Here is a 21,364-nt window from a genome sequence, read left to right as displayed (position 1 = left end):
CTATAATATTGGCTCCTGTGCTTCGGTCCATTTGAGAGAGAAGACACTGAAAAAGTCCTGTGAAAGTGGATTTTGCACCTGCGCCAGTGCTGTAGTGGTATCATACAAATCCATCACATGCTGGAAGCTCTGGAAGGCAATGTAAAATATTGCTCAGTCTGTTGGTGGATTAGGTATGCACGCTTTTTTTCAATGTAAAATGCAATGTAAAAAGTTCAAATTTGATTCAAAATCGATTAATGTACAAACCGATAAAGCTAATGTTTTTTATCTAGTTTTATACATACATCTATATCTAATTTTTCAAAGGTCTTTTTTTTAAAAAAATGTTTATCACGATTGTGAAAGTTAGGGAAGGTGTACCAGCATTTTCCCCTTTTATATTTTTGCCACTTTATATCAAACCTGTTATACATACCAGAAGTGCGCAGTAGCTTCTTCTTAATACAAATATACAATTCACAGCTGTTGTAAACAGATGTGTGCTGTGTTTGCCTTTGTAAGCATTTGTTTCAAAAATAAGTTCACAATATGTTAAAAACACAAAAAGCACAAACTTAATAATACAACGATACAAAATCAAAACCAAATCATAAAGCCAATTAAGTACCTATCCTTTGAAAACAGAGAACACCTTTGTGTCTACAATACAAACATGACATTTGTATCTACTTTTGAATTACTGTACAAATCAGACAGAGAAGTCCCTAAATTCAAAGATCAGATCTTGGCCAAAACAAGACAATCAGACGTGAGCTGAATTCGGAACAAGAGCCTCTGCTTCGTCGTTTATTGAGCTTTTGATCAAAGTCTGAGTGAAAAAGATTGGCTATTTTAACTGTTTGATTGAAATACACAAAAAGCACATTTCTTCAATCTGGAGTCGAACCAGCGACCTAAGGATTCCCTCTTGTTTCTACTACAGTCCTCCACTCTACCAACTGAACTTGTCAGATGTCAAGAGCTGCTCTCTGGCACATACTTCCCAATGTAGTGAAATGTTCCGGATGATTTAAATCCCAGTTCGACATCAAGTTTCCAACTCGTTTCCTTAGTCTTGTTTACCTTGAATTTAAGCCACAAACCAGGATTCTACTGTATAAACTTCTGGGAATATTACAAAATGTTTGATGGAGCATCAATCATTCCAGGCAGAAATGGACTCCTTTTTTTTCTTGGGGGATCATATTAAACATTTCATTTGGATCGAGAAGAGGATCACCATGAGACACATAAAAAACAGTTTCATTCTGTCTTTATTAGAAACAGTATCACAGCTAGTAAAGCCTTTAGTATGCGACAGTGAGAGTTCAGTTATGCCGGGCAGTAAAGAGAACTGAAATTTAGTAAATTCATATTTAAATAGATTGCAAATCTTCAAAGTGTTCTGTCACTGCAAAATTATTACAGGGGTCTACCAGCTGCCAGACGTGCTTGTTTTGGGACTATTTCCAATGAGTATCGCATTAGTAGTTGTGTGTCCTTACTGGTATCTTTTAAATATTCGGTTATATACAAACGGGACAGAGACACAGTAATAATCCGATTTTAAAGTGTCCTGCATTTTAATTTACTGAACAGATAAATTAAAATGTTCTGATTCAGAGCCCCTGCAGTTCGTGCTAATTAGAACCACAACAATGCTCCTGAGTCCTGAGCACCACACTGAGCACACGTTCAGCTGAACTCTGACTTTGTTCAGCAGGACTTGTTGTTGCAGTTGAGCTCAGAGCTGGAGATGACCTCCATATTCTACCGCAATAGCTAGTCCTTAACGTAGCACACAGTACACACTTTAAACAATTTAAAATATTAAACAAAGGCTGTAAAGCACACTCTAAATCGATCCGAATATTTGATTTCCGCGATCCGTTTAGGCAACATTAGGCAACGTGGCGCTTCTCCAGCAAAGCATTTCTCAGTTTTGTGAACTATTGGTGCTTTCAACACACCAACTTGCGGAGCTTGTCAGGATGGCCGAGTGGTCTAAGGTGCCAGATTCAAGGACTTATCTTCTCATAGAGAGAATATAGTATCATACCAGCAGCAAGGACTCACTCTCGTGTACAGAACTCTTCCATTGTGCTCAGCCTTTTGATGTGGAATTGGGAGTTCACCAATTCTGTACACTTTCCCACACGCCTCAATTCATCTCTGATCTCTGTCAGGAGACTCAATACCTGCTTCTGAAACTCTGAAATCATTCACATCTTGTATCAGCATTTGAAAGGAATAAGGTCAGGATTTTCTTACGCTATTGTTATATTAGCATTACTGTAGTGTTGCTAATGTGCTACATGTAATTTATAATCTTAAAAATTTAAAATTCCCACATTTGTAGTTGATTTTGTGTGATCTTCACCTTCACACTATTTTTATGTGTCATTTATTGCTTATTAACATACTATTTTTCATCAAAGTAATATTAAGTAAGACCTGATGCATTAAAATAGTATGATTATTATTTATACTTACTCGTGAAAAGAGGATTGCTGAGATTTTTGCAGATTTCTCCTTTGTTGAAAAACGTGACAGTATTTAACCAAAATGGCGACCAATGAATATCAGCAATGCATTTTGGTATATAACTGGAAAAGATGCTGTGTTAGATTTGTTTTCAATTTCAATAATATATGCGTTTATTAATGTTGTCGATATTATGGTTGTAATTAAAAAAAATAATACATTGTGGCAATGTGCTGCTATGTGCTGATGTACAACGCATGCAGTTAGTAAGGAAATGGTCACTGTTGTAAGGTATTATATTATATATAATTACATTATGGAATAGGATGTGGACAGGCCCTCAGAACAGGGCAAAAGGATTTTTGAACACTTTCGCTTACTTAACTTGGCCCTAAGAAATAGTTGTATATTGTCAATGGTCAGTAAACACTAACTGACACTAACAGTCACTCGGACTGTTTGATGTGCAGGAGGGCTATCTGTCCAGTATCTACAGATACACAATAACTAACATTAACACAAATACTACTCATATTACAACAGTAACACTATCACTAATACATACACTATCATTATCACTACCACTGACACAAACTACTTATAATAACAGTAATGCTATCATTAAAACTAACAGTACTACTACTGTTAATACTCTTAACAGAAACAATATAATTATAATTAATATTAACATGAATATGAACATTAAAACTAAAACTATCAGTAGCGCTATCATCATTAATACTCACATGAACACTAGCATTAAAACGACCAGTTGTACTCTCATTAATATTAACATGAATACACTAGGATTAGTACTAGCTGCTACCCATGACGTCACATCACTCTTTGTGACAAAAGCGAGACACCTAGATGCATACAATGACATGGCGCCTGTCGGCGTGGTTACCATATTTATGATTTATAAACACTGGAAAAAATGCATGTAAACTGTTACTTACATACATTTATCAACTAAGGATACAGTTACGTAAATAATAATATGAATAATTATTGTTTAATTTCAGTTTGAACATTTTTAATACTAAACGCACTATGGTAATTGATCGATACAGTCTTTTTTGACTGTTTTCTAGATATTTAAAACATGGTCAAGAACGGAAAAAGAATCAGTACTCACCAATCGGTGAAGTTAATCGTTAATTCTACGGTTCTTCAGGTGAATTAATTGGTTGTCGATAGATAAGTGATCAATAACTCTCCTCCGTGCACCCCACCCGCCTCCCGCGGTCGCTCTCTGATCCCGGAGCTCTTGCTGGTGTCTGTGACGTCATAGCGCTCTTTCTGATGGAGCAGAGCGCCTCAGCCGGTGGAGACTCCTGTCCGGAGCCCGGGGGGCTTTTCTTACACATATAACACCCCCCCCCCCCCCCCCCAAAAAAAAGAACGCACCGGGTTGTGAAGAGAAGCGAATCATAACAGTTGCAAAAGGAGAGCGACAAACCAAGGAATGAAATTCATTAAACAGGAAAAAAAATAGTTTACTTCGCAGATTAATGTGTTACAAAGCGTACCCATGTGGAGCAGTAGAGAACGAGCACAAGTCCCTGTAATAATTTTTTAATGTTTTAAATGAATCATTAGAGTATAGGAGCCAGGAGGAACAGACTCCTGTTCCTGGAGGTTAAAATGTGTATCCTGGCTTCATTTCCAGCCTGCTCTCAGTTCCACAGGTAGTCTGATGGTTTACATTAACTGTGTAACTGTTACAATAATTAATCTAATTGTAAATTTAGAAGACTGTTAGACACTTGTGAGAGCAGCTGAATCCCAGGGCTGGTGTGGAATCTTCTGTGTGATCCGAGTTCCACTGCTCAGAGCTACAGACTGGTCAACTAGTCACTATTGTAGACATGACCATCGGATCATCAACTACTAATAATCAATATACTGACCAGAGTGTCACTACTGGTGTTTATTACATAAAAACTAAGGTAATTCCACACTCACGTGTGTTATAAAACATTTGTAAAACGTGTTTGGAGGCTGATATACAGTAAAGAAAGTACAGTAATACTGAATGCCTTGAGGTCCTGGAAAGGGTTAATAGAATCTTCTTGCTTCTGACCTGGAACAGAGCCCACAGCTACCAGATCAGTGACCCCTGAGCCCAGAGATTAGACCTGAGTCTAGGCTGTTCTGTCTGATATTATTCATGTAGCAGCACTGATTGCCTGAATATACTCTGGTTCTGGGTTGTCAGGATAGAGAACAGTATGGAGATGAACTTCTGTCCAAGTGTGAGTCTGAGCTGTGAATCTGACTGAGAAGAGAATAATATTTTTTATTCTGCCTCTGAGAATTTTTCTTCATTGCCAAGTGGTGTTACATCCCCTTCAGATACTCTGCACAGATTGCCAGAGAGAAGAGGAGAGAGATGGACAGATAAGGGTTAGACAGATAAGAGCACACGCAACGAGAGAGATATACGTCTTGATTTACTTTCTGTTCATTTCCTTTCTGGAACAAGCTGTTTCCGAACTTCAGGAAATTCATAAAATTTCTACAAGATAAAATACAAATCTTCCTTAGCAGGACAGAAGAAATACTGCAAGTAAATGCCAGTGATTTTTTTATCCTTTTAACGAAAAGTGGAGAAAAACAACGGCAGTGCATCTCAGTCGGCTTAATTTAGCTTAATACAAGTATTCACTTCCTTTTCTGTAGATTACAGCCTGCGAAAGATGAAATGAAGTTCTTGGTTACACTTGGTCAGTGCAGAAGAAATACTGCCTGCTGGAAGGAAAATGCCAGTATTTTATTTTAACTACAAACATATGAATGGTGAAAAGCAATGGGAGTGTGTCTCTGTGCAGCTGTTAAACAAAGGGCTGGTGGTTCAAGCACACTCAGGAATGTGCTTCAGATTATCTCCGCAAAAAATTGATGGGATTTCTACGCAAAACCTTAACCCTCTTGAACTTTGTTGGAAATGTGCGTGGTTTACTCGTGTGGAACTACAACAAGTAAACGATTAAGTACTTAAGTCAATGTCCAAGAAAACCATTTTCACGTGTGGAATTGTATCTTCAATTGGCACTCCGGAGAATACATTTATACACCCATTGTATCCTTAGCAAAAATATTTTAAAATAAGAACACAGATTTGTTGGAGAACTTGACAATCCTTGACAATACTTATTAAATGAGCATTATACAAATGTGCATTTATATTTTTAATATGTACCTTAATTGTAATATATATAAACATAATTGCTTTGATATGGATGTTCATTTGAAGGATTTGAGGAAACTATCAAGGATCTCAGAACAACCAAAGATACATTTGGGCATCTGCTATTGGTAAAGATTAAAGAGTACCGCAAGTGTGACATCAAGAAATCACACACACGAGAGGAAAAAAACAGTTTAATTATCAATCGTGCGTAAAAATGCACATAGTAGAGGATGGTTTCAATCCATCGACCTCTGGGTTATGGGCCCGGCACGCTTCCGCTGCACCACTCTACTCACAGCTACTGCAGAATGATTCAACACAACTGCTCCATCTTTGCTTTCTAAAAGTGCGCCTGAGATGAAAACTGTAAACGGTAAACGTCACTTTGAGCACTTGGTCTTTTATAGTACAAATCATCACATGCTGCTCTACATGGGCGTGTCTTCAAGATCATTGAGATCCAGAAAGCAATACCTGCTATCCCTTCAATAGCTCAGATGGTAGAGCGGAGGACTGCAGCGGAAATGGGGGAATCCTTAGGTCGTTGGTTTGACTCCGGCTCGAAGGAAGGTGCTTTTTGTGTACTTCAATCAAAGAGTTAAAATAGCCAATCTTTTTCACACAGACTTTGATCAAAAGCTCAATAAACGACGAAGCAGAGGCTCTTGTTCCGAATTCAGCTCATGTCTGATTGTCTTGTTTTGGCCAAGATCTGATCTTTGAATTCAGGGACTATTCTGTCTACTTTGTATAGTAATTCAAAAGTAGATACAAATGTCACATTTTTATTGTATATAAAGGTGTTCTCTGTTTTCAAAGGATAGGTACTTAATTGGCTTTATGATTTGGTTTTGATTTTGTATCGTTGTATTATTAAGTTTGTGCTTTTTGTGTTTTTAACGTATTGTGAACTTATTTTATAAACAAATGCTTACAAAGGCAAACAAGGCACACATCTGTTTATAGCAGCGGTGAATTGTACATTTTTTTAAGTACAAGCTACTGTTCACTTTTGGGAAAATAACAGGTTCGATATGAAGTGGCAAAAATATAAAAGGGGAAAATACCCCAGGCTGCGTGTAAAGGCCTCGTTGTGACTGTTGTTTTCTTGTTAAATATGGCGTATTGTGCACGAAATGTTACAGAAACACAATCTGATATTTTAATAATTTGATAAGTTTGGGGCTCCAGATCCAAATATTAAGTTCTGATTTTTTCTAAGGTGATATCTTCCCTTCCTCTAGTAGAAATCACACGATGTGAGCAGTTGTTTTTGTTCTTTTGTTCACGTTGGAATCCAAAGAGCCTTAGACGCATAGTCTGACAGTAAACAAACCAGAATGGATTCTGTTGGGAGCTGGATTGAGCTCATTATCACTCCCACTGACCCTCACGTACATCCTGCTGGAGTCGCACTACACAGCCACTCCTCGGGTGCCCCCGATGGCCGGGTGAGCCGGCTGCCGCCCTCGCTGGGGAGGGAACAGGACGCTCTTGACGTAGGCGGGTAAGGGCCGGCTGCCGGCTTCGGGGTTCATCTTCTCCTTGTTAAAGTAGGGCGAGTGCGCGTCCATGGACACGGGAAGGCAGCGGTGGTCGGGAGCCGAGGACTGCGAGTTGTTCTCGCTTGCACACAGGTCTTCGGAGGGCGCATCTGCCAGGCTCACGTCCTCCGACTGGGCTGCGTCTTCGAGAGCCGGGAAGTTGGACGCTAATTCCCGAGAGTCCCAGCCAGCCGGCCCGGCAGAGATCAGTGCGGGCACAGCACAAAGAAAATGAGCGCATCGCCAAATTGACGTCCCGGCAAACTGCTACAGGAGTAAGACAAGTAAACCACCAAACTGTGTTGAAGCAAGAGAGCATAAAGTATGAACGCGGTGACTAGGTTTTTACACTGGCAGGACCTGCTACCATAAACCTGGTCACACTACCGCTCAATCAACACAATCAATTACATACAGAGACCCGGATTGTTCTCAGCGTCTAATTAGAACCTGCTTCCAGTATGAGGCAGGACTCCGTGAAGCCGCCTGAACACCGTGTGTATCTGACCTCAGTGGAGGAGTTTCACGCAATTTAGACAGAATAAAATCACCCACACAAGTAGATTTGGCTCAGATTATTTTATTGTTCGTTTCTAATTTCCGAGGACAGTGTTAAACTCGCTGTCAGATAGAGTACGGAAAATGTGACACATCCGTCCACACTTTCCTTTATTGAGGGGGCTGTTCTATCAACATGTAACGCAATTAAAATAATTTTACTATTTTTCATTTTTGCATGTCATATTAAAATGTGTAATAAAGCATTTCTTTGCTTCCCAGTAAAGAAATACTGATCAGCTTTTGACATGATCTGATAATAATTTGTCTGATTTTTCAGATTGCTTTTGCTTCGCAACACTGAGAACCTATGGAAGCCCGTTTCCACCAGGGAGTAAAAAAAAAAAACTATGGTATCTCAGAATTGCGACTTAGAAACATTAGAATTCCGAATTTATATCTCGTAATTGCGACTTAAACACTCAGAATTCTGACTTTATATCTCACATTTGCGACTTTGAAATAGCCCATATTTCATTGTCTGTTCTTTTGTTATTGTAATGAATTCAGGTTCTAGGGCTTGTGCCCTCGCCTCTTCTGTATCTTATTTCATATTCTGTGTCCGTTTTTGTATTTTTGGTGTTTAAATATTTTTTTTAAAAGCCGCTATTCCATCCGGGTACTATGGAAGCCTCACGGCAGAAATGGGATTCCATAAAAATTAGTGTAATTAATTTGATTTTTATCAAGTCTTCAGGCCTATAGATCCAATGATCATTGTGTTTTCTTTCTTTTTTTTCACCATTGAATAAACCTATTACTTGTTCCTTTGCAACATACAATTTGTACGATCTGGTTGCAGTGTGGTGATGGCACCGCCCTCCCCTGCGCATAACAGGGATGCTGGCCGCCGGGGCTAAAGAAAGTGTTCTTAAGCTCAGCTGGCAAGACCTGGGTTCGAGGCAATGCAGTGAGGCACGAACTAGGGTGGGAGTGGTGAGGGCACAAGCCCTTAGAACCCGAATCCGTTACAATAATGAAAGGACAGACAATGAAATATGGGCTATTTCGAAATCGCGAATGTGAGATATAAAGTCAAAATTACGAGATATAAAGTCGCAATTCTGAGTTTTTAATTTGCAATTCTGAGATATAAAGTTGGAATTCTGAGTTACTAAGTCGGAATCCTGAGATACCATAGCGTGTTTTTTTTTACTCCCTGGCGGAAACGGGCATCCATACATTTCAATTAGTCTGATCAGTGTAGGACAAGTTAATGTAGAATTATTACTTTGTCTCTTGTTCGTATATAAATGAATCTGACAACTTAATGTTAGTTTTTAATTTAGTTTTAGTTTTACGATGTAGGTCAAACGTTGACATATGCACGAGTATTGGAAATGTCTCCCTCCTGATTCAGCTCATGCTCCATAGAAGAGAAGTGATTCCTCCTGCTTCTCGTACAACTATATCAGAACAGAAGCCAGTGTCACCCAGCTCTGATTCAAGAGCGACTCATATCTTTAGCCCCTTTTTTTATTCGTGATCCTAATTTTCTTTAGTTATGATCAATATTGAACTTTTTCTAAATAAAACGACAAAAATCAAACATGCAGGCAGACTTTTTAAAAAGTATTAGGAGTTGACAGGGTGCCCCTTTTGAATAGTTGTCAGAAAATGTGAGAAAAGGAAAGTTACATTACAAGCTCTCACACACAGCATTAGAGATTGGAATCTGATTGTAAAAAAAAACAAAAAACTACCCGTCTCCCCAGCATTTATCGGTGCTGTTGTTTTTATTTTACATATTGTTAGCATTTTAATGAATTGTTAAAAGATTGATACACAAATCGCTAAATACGAAACATAAAAAACCCAACTGTAAGCAATTGACCATTCATATTCCTGAATTTTAAATCCCTGTGTTTATCTGTGTCCAAGTGCCTGGTCCAGCTATTTTGAAAGAAGAGTATATGATTTATTGTGGAAGCGTTTTGTTGCCACCAAGGAGTTTCTAATTAAGAGTTCTCTTAATTAAGAAATACCAAATTATCTCCTAATTACGAGATAGAAATGATATCATATGTGTGTATGAACAACCTGTTACATTTGCAATGGCAGTACCTACAGGCTATCGATAGGTTTGCTGTCACTGTGGGTTTAGTGTTCCTGACACTGCGCACGCTGAGAAATACGCACAGACTGACTTTCTTCTCGGAATGAAAAGGTTACCGTTTGTACCTCATGTAAACACAGTTTTAACCATTAGCACACTCATATATATCCTGAATAAAGAACTAATGTGCCCTGGAATCCATTGTACCACTTCAAACTGAATGTCCGATATTTAGAGTCTCAAAACTACATAACTCAGGATTTTTTTCCTTGATGGCAGCATTGGCTTCCGTAATTTAGATACTCAAACACGGAAAGACATTTGCTTTTAGGTAATGTTCAGATGGACCTTGATTATCGATTTGTGGTAGGTACCAATAAAATGTAAATTGGTCAAGGATGAAGGGGAGCTTTCTTTCACTCAGAAAATACACCTTGCCCAAGGTCAAGCTCCAACCCACGACCCTGAGATTTTTTATCTGGACTAGATACCATCTCCAGATTTATCAGTGCTGCCAGCGGAGCTGCCAGCACACTTACAAGTACCCTTGTGAAGCAGTCAGTGAATATGAGTCTGGTGTTAGCGTACAGGGCCAACTCCTCACTTAACACTCAGTTCAGCAGTCACTGGTGATTAACCTGCTAGCACAACTGGTCTATACTTATATTGTTAATAATATAATCTTAATAATATTATTAACCTTAGCTTCCTTAGGGGTGCCTGTCTGGACTCAGAGGGAATCTTGCTGGCACAATATCGTCGCTTAGCTCACCTTGTTCCGTTTAGGGACTTTGCTTCGCCCCAGGGGGAAAGCTCCCTGGTTTAGAGACCCGCCCAGAGCTCAGAGGAACCACGTCTTGTCTTGGTTTCAAAATCAAGCTCAGAGGAATTGTGTCTTGTCTCGGTTAAGGGATTTTTACCCTGAATCTCAGAGGCGTGTCCTTACTCTTTTCCCTATTAATGATTCTTTATATTCTCTGTATGTTTCCGGTCCTTCCTTTTCGGCAACCTAATTGTGTGGTAACATAAAAAATATACTCACCCTGTGTGCTGTCTGGGAATTACCGAAGACTTGAAGAATCCTGTCGACTACGCCAACTGTTGTGGGAAATTCTTCATCAGAGGAGCAGGACACGGTCTTGTGCAGATTCAGTTTTATTGAGCTCAATAAGTCTGACAATGCGTGCTGGGTCTGCCCCACAGAACAGACAAACCGCAAGGGTTTCCCAGTTCTTATATACAGTCAGAAGAAAGTTTGTTTCACCACCTGAGTGCTTGTCCTGTTCTTTGATATGTAATTACTTCTTGTCCTACTCTGTCTTGCTCTAGGTTCTGTCCTTTGATATGCAGCAGACATTGGTCTGGTTTATCCTGTTTGTGGGTGTTGTTCCTGTTTTTTATTATGTAGCATTAAGCCACTGGGGCTGCTTAAGCAGGTCAGCTTTATGGCATCTTAGTTTAACTTTTGTTTGAGGCTAGATTAACAGACCCCATCAACACCTCTCACAGTGTGCTTAAGTGGTGATACTGTGATGCTGGATAAGTGAGATATATACACATGTCCCACTTCAGTTACAATGGACTTCACGGGGCTCCTAGGAAGATTCAAAGCTTTGCCAATCTTTTTATAACCTTCTCCAGCTTTTCTCCTCCTAACAACTTTATCTCAAAGCTCCACAGGCAGCTCCTTGGTCCTCATGACAGCAGGACTGATCTGATCTGCTGTTTTAGTTGTGAGACCTCACAGTCAGTGATATTTATTAATTTATCGAGCAAGTGAACACCGGTGAACTTGAAAGGAACACAGGTGTACCTTGTTAACATAATTTAGTGTGACCTCTCAAGATAATTGACCCAAATTAGGTTGTTAAAACAAAGGGAATGAATACTTATCAATTAAGTAATTTTCCATTTTTATTTAATAGATGACTTCAGAACTATAAATATTTAATTTCATTTTAACATTATAAACAATGGGGCATGAATACTTTCTGAAGGCACTGTATATATTGCTTGTCTTGTTAAAACAATAGTTGCATTGAAAAAAAATGACTATTATAGAATTATTGCTAATTCATACGATATCTTGTTCTTTATTATTTACCCTTTATTGTATAAATATTTCTTGTATTTGATATATATCCTCTCTGGGGAAAATACACTTTATAAAAATTGTGCAACAAAGACTTTGAGCTTTTGTTTGTAGAATTTAATCAGATGTGTGACTTTTTTTCCTTAAGAGTGACAGTTAAGGATCTTAATCTGTTTTATACACATTCTGTGTATAACATGGTAAGTTAAAAGCTGTAACACAATTACAAGCTTATCCAATGAGAACAGTCTTAATTGGAAAATTAAACAGGACTAAAATTAACATTCCAAGACTATAAGGAATTCAATTCAATTGACAATGAAATTTATTCAATTTAGACCTCATTCATTTTAAAATTGAATAAAACTAAAAACATTTTATTATACACATACATTAAACTCTGTGACAAGAGCTATTTCTATTTTAGTCAATCGTAAATAAGAGTATAGTCATAATTTAATTGACCAGATGAACTCAAAAGTGGGTGAGTACAAAGTGACTGTGACTAATAGATATTTTAGTAAAGTAAAGGTTTGTTCCATGCTGAAAAGAGAAGAAAATAAATGTTTCGGCTGTGGAGCCTTCTTCGGATGTCACATGCCTACTTGCACTGAAAGACATTTTAGTTTACTTGACTGATAACTGACCTGGTGACTAGATTGGTGTTTTTAAGTCACCCGACTGGAAAAAAAACCCACTCTTAACTGCAGCGGAATGGTCTCTCTCCTGTGTGAATGCGCTGGTGCATTTTTAAGTCATGTGATTGAATAAAACTCTTCCCACACTGACTGCACCTGAATGGTTACTCTCCTATGTGAATGTGCTGGTGAGATTGCAAGTGACTTATCTGACTAAAACTCTTCCCTTGCTGACTTCAGCTGAATGGTCTCTCTCCTGTGTGAATGCGCTGGTGGGTTTTTAAATCACCTGACCGAATAAAACTCTTCCCACACTGACTGCAGCTGAATGGTCTCTCTCCTGTGTGAATGCGCTGGTGGGCTATTAAGCTACTTGACCGACTAAAACTCTTCCCACACTGACTGCAGCTGAATGGTCTCTCTCCTGTGTGAATGCGCTGGTGGGTTTTTAAGTCACCTGACCGAATAAAACTCTTCCCACACTGACTGCAGCTGAATGGTCTCTCTCCTGTGTGAATGCGCTGGTGGGCTATTAAGCTACTTGACCGACTAAAACTCTTCCCACACTGACTGCAGCTGAAAGGTCTCTCTCCTGTGTGAATGCGCTGATGTCGTTTTAAGTTGTGCAAGTGACTAAAACTCTTCACACACTGACTGCAGCTGAACGGTCTCTCTCCCGTGTGAATGCGCTGGTGGTTTATTAAGTTACGTGACCGACTAAAACTCTTCCCACACTGACTGCAGCTGAAAGGTCTCTCTCCTGTGTGAAGGTGCTGGTAGGGTTTTGAAATGCTAGACTGACAGAAACGCTGCTTCTCCCTGTGCCATAATGGCAGTTTGTCCACTCCATCTGAGCAAGGCCTTGAGTGATTCTTCCTCATCCTTTGATCGTGCTGTGGTCTCTTATTCTGAAAATGCTCCATGGAATGATCTTGCTCTGTGTGCTGAAACTGAGATTTGTTTTCTCCACCTTGTCCCTCAGTGTGCTGCTCAGCAGTGTGAATCATCTGGGGCTCCTTCTCCAGCTCTCTGAGACTAAAACCATCCAGTTCATTCAGTTGTTCCTCTCTTTGCTGAAGAACAGACATACTCTCCAGTTCATTAAAACTTTCAACAATTTTCTCAGTAACCAGATCATTAAACCTGTGTGTAAAGTCATCAGATACTAAGGGATCATATGGTTGTTTGAGACTCTGCAATGACAGTCTCTCCACTTGAACAGAACAAGGCCTAATTATCAAGCCCTGTAGGAGCTGCTGCTGCTCCTCCCTGTACTGACTCTTCTTAGTGTGCTGTGACTCAGTATTGTTCTCTTCACCAGGTACATCAGTCTGCTGCTCTGCAGGGTCAATCAACTGGGGATCCATGTCCTGCTCTGTAAGATTAAACTCACCCAGTTCTTCTTTGTGCTCTTGTACAGAGAAACAGCCTAGTTCATTACAAACTTGCGTAATATTGTTTGAGTACAGATTATTCATCTTCTTTATAAAATCATCACATACTAAGGGCCCAGGTGTCTCACTCTCAGACTCCATCTTCAACATGGGCACAGAGTCCAGAACCTCAACAATCTGTCTGCTCTCTGTGTGCTGCTCACTGAGAGTCTTTTTCCCTTCTGGAGCAACGAGCTCTGTCTCCTGCATCAGACTGGAGCCCCACTCCTCCGCACTATGCTTCTGTTCAAGAGGAGCCCTTTCCCCAGCCTCAGAGAGAGCACTGGCCTCTGAGCCTGTAAACACAGAACAAGATAAAATCTTTATAATAATAATAATAAAAAACGTTATTTTATATAGCACCTTTAAAGGTGGCTTCTCAAAGCATTTTACAGAATGCCAACAACAAAAAATACACAAAATAAGCACGATGAGAACACACAGTTAGAGGAGACAGTAGATGGTGGTACTAAATACAGTAGGAGCAGAGGGGTAAAGAACAGTTCAATGAAGAAGAAGGTTTTGAATCTGGATTTGAAGGAGTTTAGAGAAGGTGACTCTCTGATATCCTTGGGGAGAGAGTTCCAGAGCTAACAGGAGAAGGCCATGTCACCCATTGATTATAGACAGACTGGGGGACAGATAGGAGAACACAATTAGAAGAGTGAAGGTTGTGACGTGGGGAGTAGGGTGATAAACCAGACAGGTACTGAGGTGCCAAGCCATGGAGAGCCTTATAGGTGAGCAGGAGGATTGTTAAGTCGACATGCAACTTGACAGGAAGCCAGTGCAAGGACTCCAGGATAGGAATAATGTGAACACTTCTTCTAGACCTGGTCAGGATTCTGGCTGCCGAATTATGGACATACTGGAGTTTGTTCAATGTGCATTTAGAATCCCCAGAGAGTACAGCATTACAGTAGTCGATTCAAGATTAGACAACACTTTTCAGCCACAGTTAGTGATAACATAGGGCATAGTGGAGCAATATTTTTGCTGCACATATGGGTCAAACATCAAATAGCATCCCTAAGTTTTTCAATACAGACTGAAGCTCAAGTATAAGATTATCTACAGATAGAGTTACAGCATTGGTTTTACAAAGTTGATGGGTGGTGCCAATAAGCATGACTTCAGTCTTGTCACAGTTAAGATGAAGGACATTTTGAGTCATACAAGATTTTATATGGGAGATGCAACTAAATAGAATAGAGACAGACACATCAGCGTCAGGTTTGGTATGGATGTATATTTGAGTATCATCAGCAAAGTAGCTGATAGCTGAGGCCATGTGATCTAAAAAGCTTTAAACTACACACATGCGTACTAGTACACTGACAATCAATTTGGGTTGTTTAAACATAGCGGAATAAGGGGGTGTTCTGATTTAGCTTTGTCAAAACCCTAACTACCATGTAAAAAGTAAGTCTACTGTAATAATATCACAATCACGTTACATTTACTTTAACAGTGCACTGAGAGAGAGAAGGGTTAATACAGACACATTGACTGGACACTACAGTACATTAACACTGCACTGAGAGAGAAAGGGGTTAATACAGACACACTGAATAACTGGACACTACAGTGCATTAACATTATACTGAGAGAGAGGGGTTAATACAGACACTGACTGGACACTTACAGCACATTAACAATGTACTGAGAGAGAAAGGTAAATACAGACAATAATTGGACATAACAGTACATTAACACTGCACTGACAGAGAGGTGTTAATAGATACATACTGACTGGACACTGCAGCATATTAGCACTGCACTGCACTGAAAGGGGTTTATACAGACATGCTGACTGGACACTACAGTACATTAACACTACACTGAGACAGAGGCATTTATACAGACCGTACATTAACAGTGCTCAGAGAGAGGGGGGTAAATGCAGACAGACTGACTGGACACTACAGTACATTAACATTGTACTGAGAGAGATAGAGGGATAAATACAAACACACTGACTGGACACTACAGTACATTAACACTGCATTGAGAAAGAGAGGAATTAATACAGACACACTGACCACATATTACAGTAGTTTAAAACTGCACAGAGAGAGGCAGGTTAATACATACATACAGACTTAACACTACAATGCATTAACACTGCACTGAGAGAGGGGTGAACACAGACACATTGACTGGACACTACAGCATATAAACACTGCAATGAGAGAGAGGGGTGAATACAGACACACTGACTGGAAACTACAGCACATAAACACTGCACTAAGTGAGAGGTTAATACAGACACTTTCTGGACACTACAGTACATTAACACTTCACTGAGAGAGAGGGGTTAATACTGACACTGACTGGACACTACAGTAAATTAACACTGCACAGAGATAGAGGGGTTGATTCACACACACTTACTGCACAGTACATAAACAATGCACTTAGAGAGAGAGAGAGGTTAATACAGACACACCGGATTAATATTCCAGAGGAGTTAATACAGACACAGACCCTGGAGGACGGTAATATCTAAACCAATCAAAATAATTTTTATTTACAAAATCATTAGTTTAAATAAAAACAATCTAGTCCGATACAACGTGAATACAATATTTATAAATGGTATTTCCTAATGACGTTGGATTACAAATTGATTCAGTGGAACAATTGTTGAATGTAAACGAGGTGTTTTCAGCACCGTAACCGGACAAAACAGTTCAGTTTCCAATAAAGAATCCCGTTGCTACATCACACAAGTCTTTCCCACGTCACTCTGCATCTCTCCACTATACTCTCACCTCTTTCGGAAAGTTTATTTGATGACAGTTTGATACTTTGTTACTTTGTTAGATACTTTGTTAGAATGCGTACTGATAATGAGAATTAGAATGTTCACTATTGTGAGATGTTTTCTTTAAAATAAAGTTTGTTATTTAAAAAATCTCACCAGTGAGTCAGTTATATACACTGGTTTTTAACACACACACACACTCTCTGACTTCATACAAGTCACCACACTGACCTGACAACATTTCTTCTTTTATTTCTGCAGTGACTTCACAGAGAAGCGTGTGTCCAACACGATCTGTCTGTCCCTGATCTCCTCTTGCTCCCGAATCCTTCTCCCACAGCTGAAATCTCCACTTCAGGCTCTCGTTTTCCTTCTTCAGCTGCGCCATTTCACTCCCGACACTGTCCTCCACACACTGTGTGATTTTAAATACGGCCCGTCTCACCAGAATCTGGGAGACGCTGCGGAGTTTGTCTTGAAACTCGTCCTCAGAGTCAGAAATCCTGTTTCGGAAAACTTCTGAAACTTCATACACGATCGATTTGAGCAAAACCTGCATGAAAGAGTCAAGCTGGATTTGCAGATTTAACAAGCACTCCGCCATCCTTCTTCAGAGTAGGTCAGAAACAAAGGCTCACTTCCGAAGTTTAAACAGAATAGCTTCTTTATTTTTATTCTTCACAGATCCTGTTCTGTTCAAGCATAAACACAGCCGACGAGACGTTACATATTCAGAACCTGAAGTCTTTAAAAAATAATAATGAATAATGATAAGAAAAAGATTCAGTCACCCACACGTGTGTGAAATACACGCAGTGTCGCGCAGTATGATGACGTCATTCTTTAGCGCGGATGCGGCTTCAAGACAACCGAGAAGCGGAGCTGAGAAAGAGGAGTTTCTGCAGCCGGATATAAACTTCACTGCACCTCCTAGCGCCACCCAGAGGAGTGAATCACCTGCGACCTTCGCCGTTCGTAACGGAACAGATACATTTTTTTGCCCTTTCACAACCCTCCTCCCCAATGAAAACGTCTCAATCGGATTTTTGTTCTACATCTCTCTATGCAGGTTTTTGGTTAAAGAAAAAAAATGCTGTCGTTTTCTTGCCAACTGGCAGTATTTCTCCTGCACCGATAAGCAAGATTTCTATTTCATATTTCACAAATTGTTTGAATTTCTTGAAAAACAAGTGGTTCCAAGATAGGAAATAAATACTGTACTTGCATTTAACAAAATCAAGCCCTATGTGATTGTCCTTAATGATACATTCTGTATGACAAGACAGGAAGAAAGTCACCTCAGGATTTTGGACACAGGATCTCATTTACTTTTTAACAGTTTCAATAAGACCGATGAAAATTGTTGCCCTGCTTTTTGTCGTAAATACACAAGCTCTTTACGTCATGGGTCGGAAATAAACTGCATGAAATTAGCTAAAGCAACAAAAAGCAAGCGCCACAAAGAGGACAAACATTTGAGTTTATGGTGCAATATTATCTCGTCTTTAAAATAACTTTAAACGCAGTTTTTTTTCCTCTGTGGCTCTAAGGCTTTCTTATTTAGCTGTACTGTTTTATTTTACATATTGTAAAAAAGTCGCTAATTCATACGAACCATAAAAATTCCAATTGTAAACAAATTACAAATTTGAAATTATTCATATTCCTGAATTTTAAACCCATGGAGTATTCATACCTTGTCTTAGTATTTGTGAATTTTACAGAGCTCCTTTTCAAAAACTGTCTGCAGTCTTGTTAACGTGTTTTTTTTTGTTACATATTATTAGCATTTTAATGTATTTTTAAATTATTTGTAATCTCTAAACCGCCGTCACCCAGGCGAATTGGGTTCGACTTCGTGTAATAATAGTCATCGCTTTGGTGTGTTAAGAGAGATACATTGCGCGAGGAGGGGAGGAGTGACTGGCAGAGAGTGCTGACCTTCAAAAAAAGGACTCGTCTCGGTAAATATATTTCCACATCCTGAAGAGGAGGTTATCCCCATTTCTCTAGTCGGAACTCCTCTATTGCTAGAGAGCTGTAGAATGTGGAGTCTCCAATCCTGCTCTGGGAGTAGGATGTACTGTCGTTTCCGTAGCGCGGTGGTTATCACGTTCACCTTGTTTCTTTGGCCTTCTGACAGGCATGTTTTTTTAAAGAAACTACTGTATAAAAAATAGAGGAACTAAGCTACCAATAATAGTTGCGATAATGACCAATGTTTTGCTCAAGCAATTTCATACTATAATGTGGCATGTATTAACTGCGTTTATCTGCCCTAGTGTCTGGTGAAAATACATTGAGAGCAGAGTCCTTGATTCATCTACTAAAGCAAGGAAAGAGATTTGCTTCTTGATAATCTTTAGCTGGACCAAATACATGCATTGCTATTTAGTGCTAGGTAACTTAAGGTGATTAAAGATGAGCGGAACCTTGTGTAAGAAAATGACATACACTGTGCCCAACAGGGGCTGGAAACCACGACGCCGGGATTAAGAGTCTCAGGCTCTACCGATTGAGTTAGTCAGACGCCGACGCCTGATTGGTTCTGCTGTCGTCACTTTGAAGAGGTAGCTGTCTTATAATTATGTGGTGATCAGGATTCTAGTGTCTTTCACGGTGTGGTGTGTTGACTATTCAAAACAGAGCAAATGTCAGTAGTCATTGAAATTAATGGTTGTTATCAAAAGCGCTTAATTCTTTCACACAGTAACAGATACGCATATAACGTGGGAAGGTCCTCATTGTGTTTTCTGTGTCAGATACTGGCAAAATACCAAGAGGCAGCAGGCAATACAAGAAATAAATTTTAAATAATAATAAAGTATTACCCGGGTCACCCTGCTGAAATTGAAGAACACTAACCGCTAGACCATACGGGAGCATGCAGCCTCGGCATTTCGTGCATAACGCAGGCAAAGTGTAATTTCTGTCGCTACAGCACGCTTGTTAGAGAGCTAGGTGGCACCCGGAGCGCTTACTGAGAGTCAGTTGAAGTACAATGTCAGGATTTTCCGGTTTTCTGAGATCACAGCATGTGTACAGCATGGCCCCTCAGGACAATTCCGGATCACCCAGACAGCATCTTGTACCTCCAGCAACCTTATTTACTGTATCTCTTGCAGTAAATGCCCAGCCATCTACATTGGGGAAACAGGAAGGAGACTCGGAGACCGCTTCAGAGAACACGTCAGGGCTGTGAAGATTAAAGATCTCTCCAAGCCCATTGTTTCTCATTTCACCTCTGACGGCCACGACCACTCTAATCTCTCCGTCTGTGTTCTCAAAGACGGTTTTCCGAACTCATACATCAGAAAGACCACCGAAACTAAAATTATTCTGCAGCTAGGATCACACATTCTCCCTTCCCTTAACGACAGATTACTGTTCTTTTAAATTTTCTCCATTCATTGGAAGTTTCATTTCACACCTCTCTGCACCCATTCTGACTTCACACCTCTTGATTGGCCTCTCTTTCTGTCCCCTGCTCCCGCCTCTCACTCCTCCTCCCTCTCAACCTTTGTTCTCCCGCTACTTTACCTTTGCCTACTGCCCTGTCTCTCTCACACCTGAAGAAGGCTCCACGGCCGAAACGTTGTGTTCTCTTTCTTCTTTTTTTCAGCATGGAATAAACCTATTACTTGTTCCTTTGCAGCCTACGCATGCTGACGCAGCTACCCACCTGAACTACTACCGCCTACAGCTGCTGCGACCCACTATGCCTTCCTCCAAATCTTTTTCTAGATCTCTTCGTCATACCTTCTCTTCCTCCCTGGGCCACTTGCCCGCTTCTCTCACTAAACCAGCATTCCGTCTCTTCACAGCTATCTGTTCCAAGACCAGACTTTCTAACCACCTTCTATTCCTTTACAGATGTCGTCGACATAATATCATCCCTAAAGGATTTCGCCTTAAATTTAATACCTTTTCTTTTGACTCTGATAACACCCAGAGTAACACTCAGAGACTTCTAAAACAATTTTCTAGGAAACTAATGCTCTCTACCATTTTCTCCCTCAAAAAACAGATTATCCTTTCTGACAACAACATCAAAGAGGCTAAGGAATTTCTACGGCTGACAGCTCCACACCATCTTCCCTTCATAACTAACCTCATTAGATCTCTCAACTCTAAACTCTACCAGTTTCTCACTACAGAGAAGGACAAAAAACTCAGTCATCTTCTACAGAAGAAAACCATCAACACCCCGGACACCCTCACCAACCCTAACCTTGTTGTCACCATACCTTCTGACCTTTCCCTCTCACAGGATGAGCGATCCCTCCTCAGCAAAGGGCTCAGTTTTGTACCAGTTCCCAGGAAGCTGGACATCCCCCAGACCAATGTCGACCTTAACCGCTTTTACCGCAGGATCCGTCTCAGAGCACATTTTGCCGACAATTCCTCTTCACAGGCAGCTGATAACAACCCGGTTATTGATGTCATTAACAACATTAATCCCAAACAGAGCTGTTGGACTCCCTCCTCTGGCCGTTTTCCACCAGTTGATTATTTCATCAACCAATGCACTAATCAAGCTCCCAAGGCACTCTCTATACCCAGTAAACATAGGTCTAACCTCACCCAAGGAGAAAATCAGGCGCTCCAGTCTCT

The 21,364-nt window shown here is 40.0% G+C and overlaps 1 protein-coding gene across 1 annotated transcript; it reads right to left on the bottom strand.

Moving 5' to 3' along the window:
• Window positions 1-11,716: 11,716 nt before the first annotated feature.
• LOC148665623 (uncharacterized) lies at window positions 11,717-17,638 on the bottom strand. Its single transcript, XM_088632349.1, has 2 exons — window positions 16,982-17,638; window positions 11,717-14,279 (listed from the first exon to the last, which is right to left on the bottom strand). Exons 1-2 carry the CDS (start codon window positions 17,352-17,354, stop codon window positions 12,787-12,789), a joined length of 1,866 nt encoding a protein of 621 aa, XP_088488475.1. The 5' UTR covers window positions 17,355-17,638; the 3' UTR covers window positions 11,717-12,786.
• Between the last annotated feature and the right edge of the window lie 3,726 nt (window positions 17,639-21,364).

Source organism: Lepisosteus platostomus, chromosome 5 (assembly GCF_059453375.1).
Source record: "Lepisosteus platostomus isolate fLepPlt1 chromosome 5, fLepPlt1.hap1, whole genome shotgun sequence".
In the NCBI taxonomy this organism is placed as follows: domain Eukaryota; kingdom Metazoa; phylum Chordata; class Actinopteri; order Semionotiformes; family Lepisosteidae; genus Lepisosteus; species Lepisosteus platostomus.
This window is presented reverse-complemented; position numbering and strand designations above follow the sequence as displayed.